A 14,733-nucleotide genomic window follows, 5' to 3' on the forward strand; every position below is an offset into this window, starting at 1 on the left:
ATGAGCAATGAATACGTCGCCACCACCCCTCCAGCATGATGTCACCATTAAACACATCATCTCCTGCCCTCCCCATCCAATTTTCCAAAGGAACTATCACTCCGTGATGCCTTTGTCCACTCTGCTGACCCTCACACCTTTTTTCTCATGGCATCTTTCCACTCGAGCACAGGAGATGCAACACCTGCTCTTTCACCCTCTTCTCACCATACAAGGCCCAAACATTCCTTCCAAATGAAACAGCGATTTACAAGTAATGGTCAATCTTGTGTAAAAGTGAACCTCTGACCTTTGGCCAAAAAAATCAAAAAGAAAAAAATTTGCTTATCACCCACTTTCCCTCGGTCAAATTTGCTCTGGTGCAAATCTACTCATTCATAGAATCATAGACTAGCACACATCAAAGATGGCTGTTCAGTTCCTTGTGTTTGTGCACATCTGTACTGTCAAGACTACCATCTTATTGCATGTGGCATTCCTGCCCTCTAACATGACAAAATGGCATCAAAAAGGAATGGCAAATGCACAGTCCAGTTCAAACTTGGAAGTTGTTGAGATTGCAGAGCAGACCAAATAATTATGCAACGGCTCAATAATTCAAGATGGCAGAGAAGAACATTAGAAATTGGAAGAATTTTTTACGTTGTTTAGGCTGATGCCTAAAAATAAATGTGCAACAGGGAGAACCTAGCATGTGGCCGCAGTTAGAAAATGAACCTGTAAGATATGTCAATGAAAATTGGCACAAATTGATTCTTTCTTGCAGAACCATCCCAATAGTTGCCCTGAAACAAGCAAAAAAATAGTCATTGTAGATTTCAATATCCGTGTACCAGCAAAGAAACAATTTTGTACTGTGACAGAAGATTTCACATTTTAATTATAAATTCAGTGATACTATTTGGCTCCTTTTGTACTATTTTTGGGGAAGGGTTTGGCGGGAGCAGTCTCTGATCTGGCAACTCTGAAAGTGAGACAATAGGAAAGGGTGGATTTTAGTCCCTCAAATATTTAGTCATGTAAAAGTCGACCCCTGTTTTTTAGCTAACGAATTAGTCTTGAAAACTCTACTCTTACACAAATATATATGGTACCTGTAGTTTTAATTTAGTATATGATATTCACTGCTCACGAAGTGGGGCAACACGATGGCACAGTGGTTAGCACTGCGGCCTCACGGCGCCAAGGACCTGGGTTTGCTTCCTGGCTTGGGTAACTGGCTGTGTGGAGTCTGCACGTTCTCCCCATGTCTGCGTGGGTTTCCTCTGGGTGCTCCGGTTTCCTCCCACAATCCGAAAGACGTGCTGGTTGGGTGCATTGGCCATGATAAATTCTTCCTCAGTGTACCCGAACAGGCGCCGGAGTGTGGCGACTGGGGGATTTTCACAGTAACTTCATTGCAGTGTGAATGTAAGCCTACTTGTGACTAATAAATAAACTTTAAAAAAACGTTTTCCTCTACACTGGGGAAACCAAATGCAAACTGGATGACCACTTTGCAGAACCCTACCCCTGTTCAGGCTGCTGGCATGACCCTGAGCTTCCTGTAGCTTGTCATTTTAATTCTGCACCTTGGTCCCACGCCGATCATTCTGTCCTCGGTCTGCTAGTTTTGCAGTTGAAGCTTAATGCAAGCTCAAGGAACAGCACCTCATTTTTTAACTTGGCACCTACAGCCTTCTGGACTCATTAATTCAACAACTGTAAATTTTACCCTCTGCGTCAATTTTGTTCTGTTATTCTGGCTCGGTCTTCCCTCATCCCTTCACTTTGAGTTCAGATGGCTGCTTTGTAGCCATTCACACCTCATCTGGATGCATCTTTTATCTCTTTATTATACCCAATATCACTCTTGCTGGCTTTTGCATCACAAAATCTTTTTGTCATTTAATTTCTCCACCTGTCTCCACCCTAAGGCCTTCTCTTTCCCCTCTTGCCGTACTAGCTTAAAAGCTATTGTATTTCTACTTTTCTTCATTTGTAATGAAAGGTCATTATTAACACTCTCTCCGCAGATGCTGCCTGACCTGCTGAGTATATCCAGCATTTTCTGTTTTTACTCCTTTGTAACATGGTATCAATTGAGATTGAGCTCACTCTGTCAGCATTTTCTCATCAAAGGTTGTACAGGAGTGGCAAGGGAAATGTGCTTGTTTCGTAAATAAAAGCAAAATACCATGGATGCTGGAAATCTAAATTAAAAACCAAGTGCTGGCAAAACTCAGATCTGGCATCAGTTAGAGTCTCACATTTAACTCGATTACCAGGCTTACGTTTTTCCAACATATTTTTATTGCGGGTGACCATTCCAAGATTTGGGGAAAAAATTATGAATCTTGTTACTTGGTTAAGAATGAAGCATATTTGGCACTGACCTATTCTGGCTCTGAATGTGCTGCTCTGGTTTTATAATTCACATTCTATTAATTTTGGGAGCTCTCTTTTTTTTGCTTCACTTTGACCGTATACTAGTTTCATAGATGATGGCATTGCATAGATTGTTTCATAATGTTTGGCCTGATAAGTGCTGTCTTTAGTTTGTGTAGCTGACTGTGAGCAAAAGTGCATCATTGTTTTACTCTTTATTTAGGGAATCCCAGCAGAACCGGAAGTTCCAGAGGAACCACAACCTCGAGTCACAACACAACCTCCATCACAGCCGGCATCACAGTCTACACCAAGCAGTGAGTGCAGTCGATCAGTGTGGGTAGCAGGAAAATGATGCACTGTTTTACTGATGTGAATAGCGTGCAGGCAATCAGAAAAAACTTGTTATATTGGGATGTAGCAAGTCATCACACTGGTGGTGAGCAGTGTCTCAGCTGTTATGTGGGAATAGTCAGTCACTGAACTGCAAAGGAATGTGGAACCAGTGCATCTGCATACATAACACACAAAATTATACAGCCTAAATTCACTTAAATGTGAGTCTTTGTTTCAGTTTGTGCAGGTTGCTAACTATCGGTGGTCTCTTCTAGGTAACCCACTGGAATTTCTGCGAACTCAACCCCAGTTTCAGCAGATGCGTCAGATAATACAGCAGAATCCGGCACTACTTCCGGCCCTCCTCCAGCAGCTTGGTAGAGACAACCCAACGCTCTTACAAGTATGCCAACCATTTGTTGCCTGTCCAGTATCAATCACACCAGTATCACTGTTGGCAAAACTGACACATCCTTACATTTCTATCTCCCCTTTTAGATCTGATTAATTTTACTGGGTTTCAGTTCCATGGCTGCAAGAAAGCCTTTCATTGCCTTTCCCCAGTTGGCTGCTGTTCAGATCCATACTTGGTGCCCTGCAGGATATCACAGCAGGCTGGATTAGTTTCTTGATATCTGTACAGCTGTCCTTTCTAGTCAGTGCCACTAGAAGCGTGGAAGTTGTGATTTATTCCCTTTCCCCAGTATGAACAACTAGACAGACTATAAGACTGTTCTCTTTTTTTTTTAACAATTGCTTTCAAAAGACCCAAGATCCTATCTTTCTTATGCTACAGTCCAACCAAACTGATGGATCGCAAGATTCGCTGTTGGCTGCATGAATCTTCAATGAAATAATTTGGGCAGCGAAACCAATTTGTTACAGAATGAAAGCATAAAACTGTTCATAAATCAGTGCCCATTATGGAAAGTAGAAATTTTTCCTCGCACTGAAATAAGGTGTTTCATTGAGTACAGGAAGCATTTTCTACTGTTTGATCAGAATTGTTGACACCGGCTTCAAAAGTGTCCACAAATCCTGTTTTTCTGTATGAAACCTCCTAGTGTCTTTTCGTCCTTTAGTTGAGAATAATGAACCATTTTCCTTGTCTGTCTTGGACCAGAGAGTTGAGCAAAAAAATTTTTTGACAACCTGCCTAAAGGTAGGTTGAAAAACCTAATACAGAAGGCCCAAATTACATGTTTTTGCATTCTTTTTGCAAGGATAGTGGTATTGTCACTGGACTATTAATTCGGAGACTATTAATGCTCTGGGGACCCGGGTTCAAATCCCTCTACAGTAGATGGTGAAATTTGAATCCAATAAAAATCTTGAAATAAAAGCCTAATGGTGACTTGAAGCCATTGTTGATTGTTGTAAAAACCCATCTAATTCACAAATGTCCTTTAGTGAAGGAAATCTTCCATCCTTACCTGGTCTAGCCTACATATGACTCCAGATCCACAGCAATGTGGGTGACTTTTAAATGCTCACTGAAATGGCCTAGCAAGCCACTCGGTTCAAGGGCAGTTAGGGCAATAACATTCCATGAATGGATAAAATCGAACTCTCCAGAAATCTTTTTGGTTGCTTGAATTGAACAATGCAGCGTCTCTCATGTTTCTGTCAGTCACCTTTCCCCAACAAATCACCCTGGCCCCAGGTCATTGGTCAGTAGATTATACTGGATTTGTTGCTGGATCAGTGAATGTTGTCCAAGAGCAACCCCATGCTTTGCAGTACCAGTGCAACCCTTCCTTACCAAAACTTGCATTACATGTAAATATTGACACATGGTTTCATAGAATCACATAGCACAGAATGAGGTCATTTAGTCCATCATTCCTTCTCTTTGAAAGAGTTATCCAATTAGTTACACCCCTGCTCTTTCCTTAGAGCCTTATAATGTTTATTACCTTTCCAAGTATTTATCCAATTGCCTTTTGAAAGTTCAGATTGAATCTGTCTCCCACCCTACTAGACAGTGTGTTGCAGATTGCAACTTGCATTTCTTAAAAGTCTCACCCCGCCCACCCCTTTTTCTGGTGTCACTCTTCTTGAATGGAAACAGTTGCTTCTGATTTTGAACAGTGCTCAGAAATAAATTACTGAATGCTGCTCCTTTTGGTTATGTTCTTGAGTTTGAAGTAGCGACGCTGAAAACAGATTGTAAAGTGATAATCTTGATATTTTGAGTAAATCTGCAGCAGTAAATTGATGGGAAACGTGAGAAGTTGTATGGCACAATGTGTTTGTACCTGTTGTCTCAGATACAGTCCAGATTTGAAGAGGTGAAAGTGTCTGGTTGTATGTGCCAGAATAATAAAATTTTACAGCACAGGAGGGGGCTATTGGTCTACCTGTGCTGCCTTTTTGAAAGAGCTATCTAATTAGTTCCACTTTGCTGACCGTTTCTCATTGCATTTTGCTGGCTCGCCGAGATCTACTGTCCTTTTCCTCTTTCTCTTTAAAATTTAATTTTCATAATATTTATCTGCTTCACTTTTAAAAGCTGTTATAGTTGCATCACTGTTCCTGCTCAGGCAATCTATGTCCCTACAGTCTTAGAAAATTAATTATTCTAACCACGCATTTTGTTTTAGTGATACATTTATAGCCCCTAGTTACCAGTTCACTGAGCAGTGGACATAGTTTCATCTTTTACTTCAAAAGTCTCTCTCAAAATTTAGCAGATTTGTTGATTTAAAAAAAAAAATTATTTGTCCTAATGGGAAGGTTGCCAATTTCTGCCGTCTCTTTTCTTCATTAAAGCCTTTCAATGTTTCACATCATACTGAATTTCTCATACATCCTCTCCCTGACTTGATATTTCTTTCAGTAAGGCACCTACAACTGGACACTTCAATCTGCAGTGAGTTAGGTAATACCAATGTGATGAGTTTAATGAATTGGCTCTGGTTAGCCTTGATTTGTACCAAAAAGCTGCCTCTAACTTTGCATTAAAATGGTAATCAGCTGTGGTCACAAGAAGATGGGCTTGGGAGATTGAAAGTGGTGCAATAAAAGATTGTCTTCAGAGATTGTGGTAGAGTCATAGAGGTTTACAGCATGGAAACAGGCCCTTCGGCCCAACTTGTCCATGCGCCCTTTTTTTTAAAACCCCTAAGCTAATCCTAATTGCCCGCATTTGGCCCATATCCCTCTGTACCCATGTAACTATCTAAATGCTTTTTAAAAGATAAAATTGTACCCGCCTCTACTACCACCTCTGGCAGCTTGTTCCAGACACTCACCACCCTCTGTGAAAGAATTGCCCCTCTGGACACTTTTGTATCTCTCCCCTCTCACCTTAAACCTATGCCCTCTAGTTTTAGACTCCCCTACCTTTGGGAAGTGGATGAAGTTTCATTGGTCTTCCACCTAATTGCCTGATAGTTGAGCCAGGAGTGATTGAAACTGATGGTTTGTATCTGACAAATTAAATTTTCCAGTGTTGATATCTGTTCGAGCTGAAGTGGTTCAACAAATGGTATGTTGAAGAACTGGTTTGTGCAGTGGATCAGCTTTTAGTATGTGTGTTCAAATCCATGATTAGGTAAAGATTTTTCCTGCTGGCAAGAAGGATCCTGTGTGCAATGGGTTTGAGCAATTTGTCTCGTGGTGCATTAGAAGATGCTTTCTTATGGTTTGGACTAAGGAAATTGAGTAGGCATTCGAGGAAAATAGAGTGGGAGGATGGGATTGGTTGGATTGCTCTGAGAGCCAACATGGACTCCAGCCAAATGGCTGCCCCCTTGCCATCTTAGCCTGCTTATCAATCAAAGTTAAAGGAGCATTACTCTGTATCTGGACATGTTGGGGGTGATTCTCATTAAAAAATTGAGAAGTGTCGAATTCGTGTTTAAAAACTGGAGTAAATCCAGCTGGTTTTTTCAGCGGATGTTTCAAAATTAATCTCCCACGCTCTGTGCATCACAGAGTCCTAGTGTGATTCATTCGAAAAATTAATGGGCGGGGCTATTCCCATTGGAGAGTCTGGCAGCATAGTGCTAAGTGGGCCACTGCGCATGTGCCAATGTGTCAGTGCCAAGATCAGTGCATGCGCAGTAGTTCCGCACTGCCGGCCTCCCGATCATTGGCTGTGTGACCAGCCCTGATAACTGGCCTCCATCTGTCACTGATCCCAGTGCTGGGTACAGATTTTGATAAATTATACAGCGCTGCGCTGACTTCTGGCGTGGAGCTGTATAAATCTGGCGGCTGGAGACTGGCAGAGGCTGTGGCGCCCAGCGAGAAGCCCAATAAATAGACTCCGCTTGAGTGTCAAGGCCTGCTAGGCTACAAAAGCAGCACAGCGGGCTGGGAGAATCGCCTCCATTATGTCTGACTTGGGGCTACTTAATGCTGTCATTCGGTGTTGTGGAATGGAAAGCGTCCATTCAAAAATAGCAACAGCTTTCACATTGACCTGCACAAAGTGCAGAATGGTATTTTCTCAGATATAATAACTTGAATAGTTATTGAATTGTGTACTTTTGGTACTACACCTGGCGTATAATGGTTCCAAGGAGTTACTTGTTGATTGTAGTAATGTTCTGATGTGCCAGTTTCACTAATGTCCTCTCATTGTGCTTCTGATTGTCTTCCAGCAAATAACTCAGCACCAGGAACAGTTTGTTCAGATGCTGAATGATCCTTTGGGAGAGGCTGGAAGTGAAGGGGCGGAAGGTCACGGGTCACCACACACTAACTACATCCAGGTTACACCCCAGGAGAAGGAAGCAATAGAAAGGGTAAGTGAATTTTGAAAACCTGAGTGTGTTTTATTTTGTGCATGCAAAGATTTGTGAACCAAGATGAAATAGAAAGAGGTGTGAAATATCACTAATGGATATAGGCATCAAACTTTGATCTATATCTCAGGCCATCAGTGCAGTAAAGCCATTTCTTAAAATGTGCATTTCAGTGTCTGTGCAGTAATTGAGAATAATTAGTAAAGCGCAACTATAAGTTCTAAAACAAAATGGAATGAGCAACTTCATTTTTACATCTAGTCATCTTGTGGACTCTGTTGCCTGTATGTATCTAAGTAAGGCAGTCTCCACATCTTTAGAAAAATGCTATATTTATTCCCATGCGACTCTATCTGGTGGAGTGTTTTCAAATATGAAATGGGAAGTGTGCTGCAGCCCCCTTTAGTTTTTAATGTCCAGATCTGCATGAATTGATTCCTGTAGTCCTAAGGGAACCTTTGACTTGCTGCTTGGCTTCTTCCAGCCATCACCAGAGATGTATGAAGAATCTGTGGGTGCATACAGGACTAAAACTGGAGCAGCAGTACAAATTTAACCGTTATATATCCAAACCAGCTTTTGGGTGATTAAGTTGTTCTGTACACATGTAGAACATTCTCCCAACCTATGTTACCTAGAATTTATGCACAAGTTCTTAGTAATCTGGCTTGCTGGAATATGCATTTGGCTTGAACCCCTTGATTCCTCGGCTAAGAACAGAGCTACGTGTGTGCTGTCCTGGAATCGTTCTGGAACTCTGCATTCCTTCAACCCTGGCATCTTGTGCATCCCTGACTTCATTCTCCCAATTGTGAACAGCTGTTCCTTCAGCTATCCAGACCCTTACCGTTGGACTTTCGTTCCTAAATCTCTCTCTTCATCCTTTAAATCCCGCTGACACCTAGTTCTTTCACCAATCTTTTGATCCCATGTCTCATTTTAATGTCACCTCCTTTGACTAGGTGTCAATTCATGTTTCATTATGCTCCTGTGAAGCACCTTGAGATGTAGAATCCATGATAACCATGCCTGTTGTGTCCATGCTGACTCTGCAAGAACAGTTCACCCAGTGCCACTCCATTGGCTTTCCCCATTGTCCTGAAAATGTTTCCTTTTTCAGATAAGGATCCTATTCCTCTTGAAAGTCATGATTGAATCTGCCTCCACCATACTCTATTCATTTCAGATTCTAACCACCTGCTGCTTAAAAAAGCTTTTCCTCATGTTGCAGTTGCATTTGCCAAGTACCTTACATCTGTGCCCTCTGGTCCTCAAACCAATGGGAACAGTTTTATCTTTACTGTCTCCAGTATCCTCATGATTTTGGATACCTCTATCAAATCTCCTCTTGACCTTCTCTCCAAGGAGAGTAATCCCAGCTTCTTCAATCTTATCTATGTAACTTTTTAAAAATTATTTTCATGGACAAGGGTTTCACTGACTAGTCCAACATTTTTATTGCCCATTCCAAATTGTCCTTGAGAAGGAGGTGGTGATCCACTTTTTGAACTGCTGCAATCCATTTGGTATTGGTACACCCACATTGCTGTTTGGGAGGGAGTTCCAGGATTTTGACATAGTGACAGTGATGTACTTCTAAGTCGGATGGTAAGTGGCTTGGAGGGGAACTTGAAGTTGGTGCTGTTTCCATGCGTCTTTGTCCATGCCCTTCTAGATGGTAGAGGTTGTGGGTTTAGAAGGTGTTGTTGAAGGAGCCTTGGTGAATTGCCTCAGGGCATTTGTAGGTGGCACACACTGCTGCCACTGTGTCAGTAGTGGAGGGAATGGATGTTGGAGGTGGTGGGTGGGGTGTCAATCAAGTGGGGCTGCTTTATCCTGGATGGTGTTATGCTTCTTGAGTGTTGTTGGAGCTGCACTCATCCAGGCAAGTGGAGTATATTCCATCACACTCCTGACTTTTGCCTTGTTGATGGTGAATAGGCTCTGGGGAGTCAGGGTGAGTTACTTGCCACAGGATTCCTCGCACCTCACCTGCTCTTGTAGACACTGTATTTATATGGCTAATCCAGTTCAGTTTCTGGTCAATGGTAACCCCCAGGACGTGGATGATGGGAGATTCAGTCATGTAATGTTGGCATTTATAGCTAAAGGAATAGAATACAGAGGTAAGGAAGTATTGTTGTAACTATACAAGGCATTGGTGAGACCTGGAGTATTGTGCACAGTTTTGGTCCCCTTATTTGAGGAAAGGGAAAGGTGTAGTGGCATTGGTGGCAGTTCAGAGGAAGTTCACGAGATTGATTCCAGGAATGAGGGGTTTGTCGTATGAAGGGAGATTGAACCGTTTAGGCCGATACTCCAAAATTTAGAAGAATGAGGGGAGATCAAGTTGAGGTATACAAGATGATGAAAGGTACGGATAAAGTAGATGTGGAGTGGATGCTTCCTCTTGGGCATTCTAGGACGAGAGGTCATAGTGTTAGGATAAGGGGTCACAAATTTAAAACAGAGTTGAGGAGAAACTACTCCCCAAGGGTTGTGAATCTATGGAATTTGCTACTGCAAAATGCGGTGGATGTTGGGACAATGAGTAAATTTGAGGAGTTTGACATATTTAATTGGTGATGGGTTAGAGGGTTATGGGGAGAAGGCTGGAAAATGGGGATGAGGAGCATATCAGCCATGATTGAATGGCGGAGCAGACTCGGTGGGCCAAATGGCCTAATTCTGTTCCAGTATCTTATGAACTTGTGAATGCATTGAATGTCAAGGAGAAATGACCACACACACACACACACACACACACACACACACACACGATTCATTCTAATTGGCAATGGTCATTGTCTGGCACTTGTGTGGTGTGTATGTTTCTTGCCACTTATCAGCACAAGCCTGAATGTTGTCCAGGTCTTGCTGCATATGGACAGGACTGCTTCAGTTCCTGAAGTTCCTCATCCAAAGAAATATTCTTGTGCATCTTTTCGGCATCCTCTCTAATGCTTCCACATTCTTCCTAAAGTATGTGGACAGAACTGAACTTAGTTTTTCAGTTGAGGCCAAACCAGTGTGTTATATGTATTTTATCACAACTTTCTAGCTTTTTACTGTATGTCCCAATTAATAAAACCCTGGATACGGTGCACTTTATTAACTGTGTGCTCTCTACCTGTCCTGCCACCTTCAATGATTTGGTCCCTCTGCCTCTGCACCCCTTTATAGAATCCCTACAGTACAGAAGGAGGCCATTCGGTTCATTGAGTCTGTACTGACCACAATCCCACCCAGGCCCTATTCCCGTAACAGCACACACTTACCCTACTAATCCCCCACACTAGGGTCAATTTAGTATGGCCAATCAACCTGCACATTTTTGGACTGTGGGAGGAAACCAGAGCACCCGGAGGAAACCCACGCAGACACGGGGAGAAAGTGCAAACTCCACACAGTGACCGAGGCCGGAATTGAACCTGGGTCCCTGGTGCTGTGAGGCAGCAGTGCTAACCACTAGAAATGAAACAATTTAGAATTGTGTGCTTTATTTTACAATGTTTCTCCGTGTTCTTCCTACAAAAATGAATTCCTTTACATTTCTCTGTATTAAATTTCATCTGCCATTTATCTGCCCAATCTGTCAAATGGTCTACTCCTTTTGAAATGTCACACAATCCTCCTCACCCTTCATAATGCTACCTTTCATCTGCAAATAATGAAATTATATCCTCTCTCCCATCGTCTTGGTCATTTGTGAGGAGGCAATGGTGTAATGGTATTGTAGCAGGACTAGTAATCCAGAGACCTAGGCAGGGTATTGGTCTGGGGACCTGGGTTCGAATCCCACCATGGCAGATGGTGAAATTTGAATTCAATATCAATCTGGAATTAAACGCATTTGGTTCACTAATGTCCTTTTAGGGAAGGAAATCCACCATCCTTACCTGGTCTGGTCTACATGTGATTCCAGACCCACAGCAGTGAGGTTGACTCGTAAATGCCCTCAGCTGAAGGGCAATTAGGGATGGGCAATAAATGCTGGCCAGGTTAGCAACACCCACATCCTATGAAAGAATATAAAAATACATCAGGAAGTGCAAGTGTCCTAATACTCCCCCAAGAAACTCCCCCAAGAAACAATGTTTAACTGCTACTGTCTTTCCTGTTACTCAGTCGATTACATATCTGTGCTGCTGATGTCCCTTTTATTCTGTGAGCAATAACTTGCTGTCAAGTCTGTTGTGAGCCTTTGGATGTTCCTGTATACCACATCAACAACGTTACTCTCCATTGTTTTTACCACAATACAAAACTCGAGCAAATTAGTTGAGCACCATTTGATCATCACAAATCCATGCTAGCTTTCCTTACTTAGCCCACATTTGCTCAAGTAACTATTTATTTTAGTCCTAAATCATCTTTTCTAAAAGCTTCCCGTCACTGGGATTAAATTGACTGGTCTTTGGTTGCTGGGATTATCTTTATCTGGTAACATTTGCAATTCTCCAGTCATTTGGCCCCCATTCTATTTAAGGAGCATTGGAAAATTATGGCCATTGTCTCTACAATTTACACTTTCCCTCCATATTCTTGAATACATCTCATCTGGTCCTGGTCCAAATTTAACTACAGTCAACCCAAACCTTTCGCCATGATCTGCGGCCAGCACGGTAGCACAGTGGTTAACACTGCTGCCTCAGAGGGCCAGGGACCCGGGTTCGATTCCTGCCTCGGGTGACTGTCTGTGTGGAGTTTGCATATTCTCCCCATGTCTGTGTGGTTTCCTCCAGGTACTCTGGTTCCCTCCCACAGTCCAAAGATGTACGAGTTAGGTGGATTGGCCATGCTAAATTGCCCCTTAGTGTCAGGGGGATTAGCAGGGTAAATACGTGGGGTTACGGGACCGGGCCTGGGTGGGATTGTTGCTGATGCAGGTTTGATGGGCCGAATGGCCTCCTTCTGTATTATAGGGATTCTATGATAAACCCCCAAATCTTCATGGGTAAAGGCAGATGCAACCTATTCATTTGATACCTTTTGCCATGCCCCCAGCTTCCATGCACAAATCCCCTTTCTAATTTCTTATTGGCCCCACTCTTCTTATCACCCTTACACTGTTTATGTACTGACAGATTTTTAGATTTGCTTCTATGTTGCTTCAAGTCTTTTCTCATATTCTCTCTTATTTGGTTTTTCATTTCCCCTCTAAACCTTGTATATTGAGCCTGATTTTCAATTGTATTATCCACCTGGCATTTGTACCTTTTTTCTGCTTCACCTTACTTATTACCCCTTGTTATCTGGGAAATGTGCTGTATAAATGAAAGATGTTTGAATTGAATTAATCAATAAATAAAGTGCGGGCCATGTCTTCGTGTTTCACTAGTTTAGACAAAATCAGATTGCTGACATAGTTGACATTACTTAAGCCCTTTATAATCCATAAACTGCATCAATCACCCCTCATCTACCTTTGTTTCCGTGAGAATTCTCATGGTTGCTCAGGGTAATTATACCCCCAATTTAGTTTCCCAACCCATCGGGAAGATTTTACTCTTAAGCCTCATTGCTTGGGCTTGTCAGCACAATTGAGATTGGATGGCCTCTATGTCAAAACACGGGCACAAACCAGCACCTATTCATTTTTGACATACTGTTGGATGTCCGGTACTTGTTCTTGACTGCTCATTTTCTGCTCTCATTTTATTCTATGATCTTTACATGTAATTGCTCTTCGGTCTCTAGATCATGATTTGCATTCACTTTTCATCCTTATTTGCGCATGGTCTCTGTCCAATGCCACCATCTAAAATGTGTTGATGAGAATATTCAAATGTAGAATGTATGGTGTGTCTGTATGGTCATTCCAATACAATGCTTTCCTGTGCTTTTATTACGTGGTTGTCTTACTATTTTTATTTTTGGACATGTCTCCAGTGAAGTGTGAGGGGGCGAAAAATCACAGCTTATTACAGTTAATATTTTGTTTTCTTGTTTCAGTTAAAGGCGCTGGGCTTCCCTGAGGGACTTGTCATTCAGGCCTACTTCGCTTGTGAGAAGAATGAAAACCTCGCCGCAAACTTCCTTCTCCAGCAGAATTTTGATGATGAATGATTTTTTTTTTTCTCCCTCCTCCCTCTTCTCTCCTCCCCACCTTTCCCCACCCACCCCCATTCGACCACCCATGCTTCTTTCCAGAACCCAGCTCACTTTCTGTATCTGCAGTGGATGGTTTTTGGCAAGGCCAGGCCTAGTGTGTATTACCTGGCAGTATCAACATTGTGAAGTGCAGCACTGGAAAGCACATATTTAAACAAATCAGATACAGTATCCCTTTAGTCAGTCTATACTAGGTGATATTTGACAGCCAGTGTTGGCGGGTTTGGGGGGAGGTGGGGTGGGGGCAGGGAGTGATAGGGGCCTGTATTCACAAAAGTTTTTGCAGTACATGCGCCAAAAATTCCCTAGCCCCTGAATTTTAGATATAACACTTTTTTTGCATTGTGCCTTTTGTGAATATGGGCCTGGACTTGTGTGAAAGAGACTGAAGGTCAAAGTGCTTCTGCAGCGTAATGTTTCAAACTTGCCTACAATCAGATTTTTCAGTAGATTTTTTTTTTCTTTGTATGTTTGTGTCGAGGCGGGGCTGATATGGACAGAAATGTACAATCATTAAGTAGTAGACGTAAGATTGCCATTCTGGAATGAAGCTGGCAGCTGTTGTGATGCCTAATAGGATATTGCCTGGTTTATGTTTGCTAACTACTGGAAATGCAAACATTACTATCGTAAGGCAGCAAATAGTTTTAAAACAAAACTGCAAAATTTCCCAAATTTAAAAAAAACTGCTGTATTTAAAAAGCAACCTGTCTTGCATTGCTGTTTAGAAAGTGTGTGTGGCAGTCTGTATCTTTATTTAAAAAAATGAAGCACGGTATTAAACAGCAGCTTGCAATCACTGCAGGAATCTTTAGCTTGTCTGAGTAAGTAGCAGCAGTTTAAGTTTGTTAGAGCTCACTCTCATACTGCACGTAGCTGTTTCTTAATGTTAAGCTACTTTGTGGAGTCAATGTTCTTAATAGCACTAACTGGCCCCAGTTTAGAGAGTCAAATAGATACTCGGTTTTGACCAAGGGCAACACATCAAAATGATTCCCATGGCAAAAGGCATGGAAGGGCAGACAGAATAGCCTACACAACATTGATGCATCCCACACACTATTGAATACAGCAAATTCATGTTCAGTTAAATTTGGTGGGGGCTGGTTTGTTGGGTGGTAAGGAAGAAAGAGCATAGTGGTCTCCAAAGCAGGTTACAGAA

At 42.1% G+C, this 14,733-nt stretch overlaps 1 protein-coding gene across 1 annotated transcript in view; it reads left to right on the top strand.

Annotated features, from left to right (window-relative positions):
* LOC144479378 (uncharacterized) overlaps nucleotides 1-14,370 on the top strand; it is a 116,811-nt gene extending 102,441 nt beyond the window's left edge. The window contains exons 19-22 of the mRNA XM_078197998.1: nucleotides 2,591-2,684; nucleotides 2,979-3,106; nucleotides 7,314-7,457; nucleotides 13,413-14,370. Coding sequence (XP_078054124.1) covers nucleotides 2,591-2,684; nucleotides 2,979-3,106; nucleotides 7,314-7,457; nucleotides 13,413-13,526 — 480 coding nt within the window. The 3' untranslated portion in view covers nucleotides 13,527-14,370. The remainder of the gene's footprint in view (nucleotides 1-2,590; nucleotides 2,685-2,978; nucleotides 3,107-7,313; nucleotides 7,458-13,412) is intronic.
* The last annotated feature ends 363 nt before the right edge of the window (nucleotides 14,371-14,733 follow it).

Source organism: Mustelus asterias, chromosome 26, assembly GCF_964213995.1.
Source record: "Mustelus asterias chromosome 26, sMusAst1.hap1.1, whole genome shotgun sequence".
Taxonomy (NCBI): domain Eukaryota; kingdom Metazoa; phylum Chordata; class Chondrichthyes; order Carcharhiniformes; family Triakidae; genus Mustelus; species Mustelus asterias.